Source organism: Talpa occidentalis, unplaced genomic scaffold, assembly GCF_014898055.3.
Source record: "Talpa occidentalis isolate TD23 unplaced genomic scaffold, MPIMG_talOcc4v2.1 talOcc4.2560, whole genome shotgun sequence".
Taxonomy (NCBI): domain Eukaryota; kingdom Metazoa; phylum Chordata; class Mammalia; order Eulipotyphla; family Talpidae; genus Talpa; species Talpa occidentalis.
This window is the reverse complement of record NW_023602697.1, coordinates 4,748-11,000: the sequence shown is the minus strand read 5'-3', so window position 1 is coordinate 11,000 and position 6,253 is coordinate 4,748. Positions and strand designations below refer to the sequence as shown.

Sequence of the window (6,253 nt, the reverse complement as noted above, 5' to 3'; positions counted from 1 at the left end):
TATACACTATGATCGAGTGGGATTTATTCCAGGGATACAGGGTGATTCAATATGCAAGTCAGTCAACTTAATTCACTACATCAACAAAGAAAGATAAGCACCATATGATATATCAATAGATGCCAAGAAAGCATTTAATTAAAAGTTAGACATCTGTGTGGGGGGGGTAAAAACCCAATTTGGGATAAAAGGACATATCTCAACATAATAAAAGCCAAATAGGGCTTTATATTTGAAAGTTATAATAGTAAAACAGTACCAGCATGAGGAAAGATGGATCACTGAAAGGGTGTGGGGAAGGAGGAAAAATTCATTTAATTGAAGAACTGAGTTGAACCAGTTTACTACAGAAAATAGTCAAGGATATGGATAATACCGTTCCCCAAATAGCTAGCAAATTTTAAGATCATTTCAAAATGCTAAACAAACTGAGGGTTAACAATAGTGAGCAATTTGGCAGTTCTTTGATATCCTTATTCTAAAATAATTTTTCTCTCATGATTCTAACTGAAATATAGAGTTGAAATTTAAAAAACGAGATTGGCATGATCAAAGGGAATTGCTGATTTGGTTTTTGGAATTCTAATACTGGGGTATATAAAGAGATGTTTCAAAGAGCTGGCTAAATAATTTTTAATTTGCTAACATGACATTACAACCTCATAGTGCTGCATTCAAACTTCACAAAACATGATTGAAATTTAAGATATGAGCCCAAGAATTTAATGAAGTCCCAGTAAATGTCACATACATATGTCCCTTATTCAAAGAAATTAAAATAGGGTAAATAACACACATGCAGTGAAAATAACAGAAACCAAAAGACTGTGTCTGAAAAAAAATAACAAAAAAATAACGTAAAAAATACACGTCCATTATAAGAAAATATGGTGTAGTGAATTAAAAAAGTAAATTCAGCCACTTATAACCCTCAGATGAGATGTGTTAGAGGGAAAACAGGAAACCAAGAAGGGAAATATTTTAGTTCTATCACTCCCTTTCAACTTTGAAGCCATACCTCAAAGATATCAGTGAATTTTTACCTAGGTTATTGAAAAGCTAGAATGAAGGACGGATGGAAGCTGAGAGTCAACAATCAATGAAGAAAAACAACAGGGTCAATATTTAGCCTCTTTTCACAAACTATCCTAAGACCACCTAACATAATAAGTGACATTTGTTATTAAGAGAGGAAGTTACATCAAGTGGGGATCAAAAACACACTGTCAGGCATCTTAGAAGAATTAATCATAAACAAATATAAAGCACTTTTCTATGATTAACTTTTAATATGAAATTATAATTTTTGTATTGCTGAAATTCTTACTGCTTTAGTGTAATGAATTATCCTATAAGCATTTCATATTACCAAATGGTAATATGAATATTAGTGAGATTATCCTTGAATACCCAACTATGCATGACGACAGGGCTGTTATTTTAGTCTACATGAGTGCCTGATGTGTACAAAATAACTTTTCATTTCTTAACAACAGATGATTGCAGTTTATAGAATGAAGTTGAATATTAAGGAACTATACTAAGTGCTCTTCTAGGCTAGAGAAAGTTGGTTGAATTCTTGCCCAGTTCACTCCAATTTACAGGTGAGTGCAGAATTCTAAGATCTGCTAAAGGCCCTCAAGCTTATTTAATTATGGTTCTGCAAAAATTAAGTCATACCTAAAGTTTATTATTATTATAGCTAGAACAGTGCCTGGAATACAGCCATGATCAGAAATTTTCATTACATTCCACCAATCAAATTTTGAAATTGCTACTATTATAACTAATGGTATTTCCCTAAAGGAGTAATAATGTTTACCTTATATTAAAAATTTTAGATAGATTATAGTCATACTACTCTATTATTTTCTGTTCCAATCTGAAGACAAAATACACCTCTCAATAAAATCTAATCACGATGGGGCCTCCCCGGGTGGCACAGCGGTTGAGCGCTGGGCTGTGAGGCTGCCCGCAGCCTCTGCAGCGCCGGTTCATTCCCAGGCTGCTGGCGAGGTTCCCACCAAAAAAAAAAAAACCACAATCTAATCACCATGACAGTAATTCTCAAAGGAGTCAACTGCATTAAAATATTATCAACTACATTCTATGAAAGGTTTTTGATAATCTTACGTGATCTCAGAAAAGTGTAGCTTTCAAAAATGACATAGAAGGTATATCAACAAAACCTACCTGTTCTGGCATAGCTCCATGTTCAATTCCAGTCTTCAATAATCTATAGCAATTACCAAACAGATCCCATTTTGTGAGATCATGAGCACTAAAAAAAAGTCCAAAAATACATTAATTTTATTTAACTTATTAAAAAAATTATTTAACTTCTTAAATAAAATCATTAAAGTACATTTAACTTAAATTTGTGTTCAGTTTCAGTGTGTGGAAAAATAACTTAATTTTCTTGAAAACTTGAAAAAAGAAACATAGAGGAAATGTTTTAAGTGCTCCAATTTAGAAATAAGGAAGGAGGGAGAAAGGGAAGGGGCAAAGTAAAAGATATAAAGGAAAGGAAGCATGACAGAGTATGCAATCATTAAAAGAATCCAGAAATCATTAAGAGATGAGCAATAGTGTTCAAGTGAAGGCTACTGCCACATGGTTAACCCAAGCTCATATTCCATAAGTGGTGTAATTGTTCTACTGATTCATTTTCAAATTAAATCCATTATAAAATATCCTAGTAAGTCAACTCCCCCCCCCCACTACATTTTAAAATATATTTAAACAAATCCATTCACAATTTCAAAGTGTAAATACATGTCTACTCTGTATTCACAAGATGGAGATAGACAAAATCAGGAAAACAGAAAAATGGTAAACCTCAAAAACTTTAGTTATTTACATGGGCTGAGGACTTCTGAATGAGAAAATACTGACATTTATTTATTATTTGCAATTAATTTCAAGGCTGGTATTTTAAATTATCATGAGTTTACTACTGAAAACTAGATCACTGGCAATCAACTTTTATTTTCAAATCAAAGTGCTTTTTGAAATTGTTTTGATGCAGGTCACTGAATTTTATTTTCAAATATCAAAACTTTATTTTAAGGTCAGTTTGTTTCTCCATGTAATTCCAAACAAATATATTTGTTTATGATCTCTGAAAAATTCATTAAAGTAAGGGGTATACTAAGATGTTCTTTTGACAACAAAGTTCTTTATTTTCTTTTTTATGGAAAAGCATGCCTAATTATAAAGAACATGAGAATTACACTGAAAATGATACTTGTTTCACTGATCTGAGCCTTTTTTTCCCTTATTCAAATTCAACTGGGTGGTCTACATAGTAAGTAAGAAAATTACAAACAAGAACAATTCAGGAAAAAGAGCTCATACAAATAACTCCATGGCTTTCCCCATCTCATTTTTTATTCAGTAAGATTTCTATAAAATTCTAGGTTATAAAATAAGTTCATCTAACTTGATATAACGGATGAACTTAAACTTTTATTGTGTATGTTCCTGAAACTGAATTATCAACCTTAATCCTTAAGTATCAATTTATAATAAAAACCCTTAATTTATGTTCAAAAATTTAAGTAAAATACTAAACACCACACCATCTGAACACTTCTCTAAATTTCCTATTGATGTATGGATGTTAAACATTACAATCTGTTTTATGTTGGTTAACATGTTATTCACTTAATCTACATTAAATAAAAAAACATACTTGTGAAAAGAGGTTAACCGCTTTAACGTAGAAAGAACATTATAAATGTCATCATCATCAGCTTCTTCTCCCTATTGATAAAAAGGTAGACATCAAGTCATTATTATAACTTTCTCATTCTCAAAATGTATTAACACAGACAGCCTAAAGAAAAACTCCATTAAAAAAATATAAATAGTAAATATTCACTGTAGGTAAATAAAAAACCCCCACCCTTCATGTCCATAATCCCAACACCCAAGGACAACCATTTTTTACATTTTAAACAATGTCATATAAATGTGACTGTGTATAGTTTTCGAAGTAATGCTTCCTAAAGTATACAAAGTTATGTCACATTCACTGCACAACATAATAATTCAGTAATATTAAATCCCTTAAAAACTGTTGAATGAATGTTATATACTTTAAAGATTTTAATGGTTATTTCAAAGAATTTTACTGATTGTCAATTCTTTAGCTTTGAAATCACAATGAAAAATAAAAAATGCTTGAAAAAATTAGAAGTTTAAATACATTAAACTGAAGTTTATGTAGGGAAAAAAGTCAGGTACATGGATTAAAAAGAAAATTCTAACACTCTGGTCTTCAGAATATAGAAAGCTGTGGGGGTTCCAGACTGCCATATATAGGTTGCAGGGAGAGTATAAAAGGTAGGAATCACAGAAATACTTACAAAAATAACAGCTGGATATACTTGCTGTTATTTTGGGAACACTACTGGTAAGCAGGCATCCCTTATAATAAGCACACTTAATTTTTAAGTTACATTAATTAGCACATCATAATTCAGTAATATAAAAATGCAAATCAGATCCCATTCATAGAAAATGGTAAGAAAATCTAGACATTAAAAGATTTTTCTTAAAAGAGAAAAACTTAGCTATTATGAAACTGACTTAAAAAAATATAACAAAGGTCATTCTTTACAAGGTGAGCAACAATGATAACACTAACTTGAAAGGGGTGAAGAATTGTAATAGTTTTTATTTTAAAATGGAAATGATTTACAAATGTAGCTACCTTGAATAATCATGCAAAAGTATATGCACACATTAACTTCACAACAAACCTCTTGTAGTAGGTCTTCCACAGAATGATTGAATCGATCTACAAACTCATCATCAGCTGACTTCGAGCTATGTCAACTCTGTTCTGGATGGTATATTCTTCACTGCATAAGATGCTATAGGTTTTACTGCAGGCTTCTAAAACATCTGATTCTACATGTTTCTCCACAACAAACTTAATTTGTTTTAATAAAGCATCCAGATGCTGAAGGGGAAAAAATAGATTAATAATTCAGTAACTCAATTGTTAAATTAAAAAAAAAGCTTATATAATTACATGAAAACAGAATAATCCAGTTAATAACTGGATTATTATAACAGCAGAACATTATGAGTGTCTTACCTTTTCCATTCTACCTGTGCTATAAATTTCTAGATCAAAATATTGTGGGATTTGTAGCAAGTTTGCTACTTTCTCTGCATCTGCAGAATACTAGAAGGAGAAGCAAAGACAAAGAGAGGTAACTAATACTGCAATGCAATAAGCAATTTCAGTGGCATTATCACAAAAAATGTAAATGAAATTGTACCTTTGATAGCAACATAGGAAGTGTGATGATAAAATGTTCAGTCAATTTGTTTCTATCATCAATTGAGTTTTCCTTTCTTTGGCAGTTAGCACCTAGAAACAAATTTAAATGGACAAAGAACAAGACTGTCTTGTAAAATTTGTAATTCTAAACCATTACACAAAATTATAAGTTAGCAGATAAGGTAACTGAATTTTAAGGGGAGCTTATTAACAAACTACTAAAGTAAAATATCCAGTTTTTTTTTTATTTTCTAAAAAAGATTTATTTATTTATTTACACACACACACACACACACACACACACACACACACACACGCACTGGGTACAGTCAGAAGCACAGAGGGTGAGAGAATTCACCAGTGCCAGAGCGGGGAACAGAACAGGCAGACTGACAAAATACACTGCTGAGGGGAGCAGTGGGTGGCAGGAGAGGTCTGTGGTACCATGTGGGACCCCCGCCGGTGGCCGGGGATCCAACCAGTGCTGCAGAGGCTGCGGGCAGCGGGCAGCCTCTCAGCCCCATGTTCAACGGCTGCACCACCAGGGGAGGCCCTAAATACATCCAGTTCTATACAAACTTTTAGTTAAAATACACTATATCCTTAAATAGCTACTTCAGAATCACTAAACTTTAGATAAATTACTATTGGTGTAGAGTAAATAAAAACATTTCTATACGAGTTATGAATATAAAAATAAGGAATCAATGGAGATGTTTTCTAGAGTTTTAATCTCAATGTTAACACTGATCTCTTCTATGTTTAGCACATACTTCTATAAATACTCCAGAAAGTTACTTAAAAAAAATCAGTAGTTAATGAATTGTTGCATACTTTTTAAAGCATTACTAACAATTTCTCTGGACTGCTTTATATTTGATTCTCCTTCTGACTAAGATTATAAATCTGTTAAGGCAATAATCAAGACAGGGTGCTGGCCTGTGGTCATGGGATAAA

General features: G+C 32.1%; 1 protein-coding gene across 1 annotated transcript; it reads right to left on the bottom strand.

The window, feature by feature from the left end:
* Positions 1-2,193: 2,193 nt before the first annotated feature.
* On the bottom strand, positions 2,194-5,386 carry LOC119253982 (cohesin subunit SA-1-like; the record flags this gene model as incomplete). The annotated part of the gene is made up of 4 exons (XM_037521201.1): positions 2,194-2,281; positions 4,809-4,969; positions 5,108-5,197; positions 5,295-5,386. Coding segments are annotated over 4 exons (431 nt in total), but the record flags the coding sequence as incomplete, so codon positions are not given.
* Between the last annotated feature and the right edge of the window lie 867 nt (positions 5,387-6,253).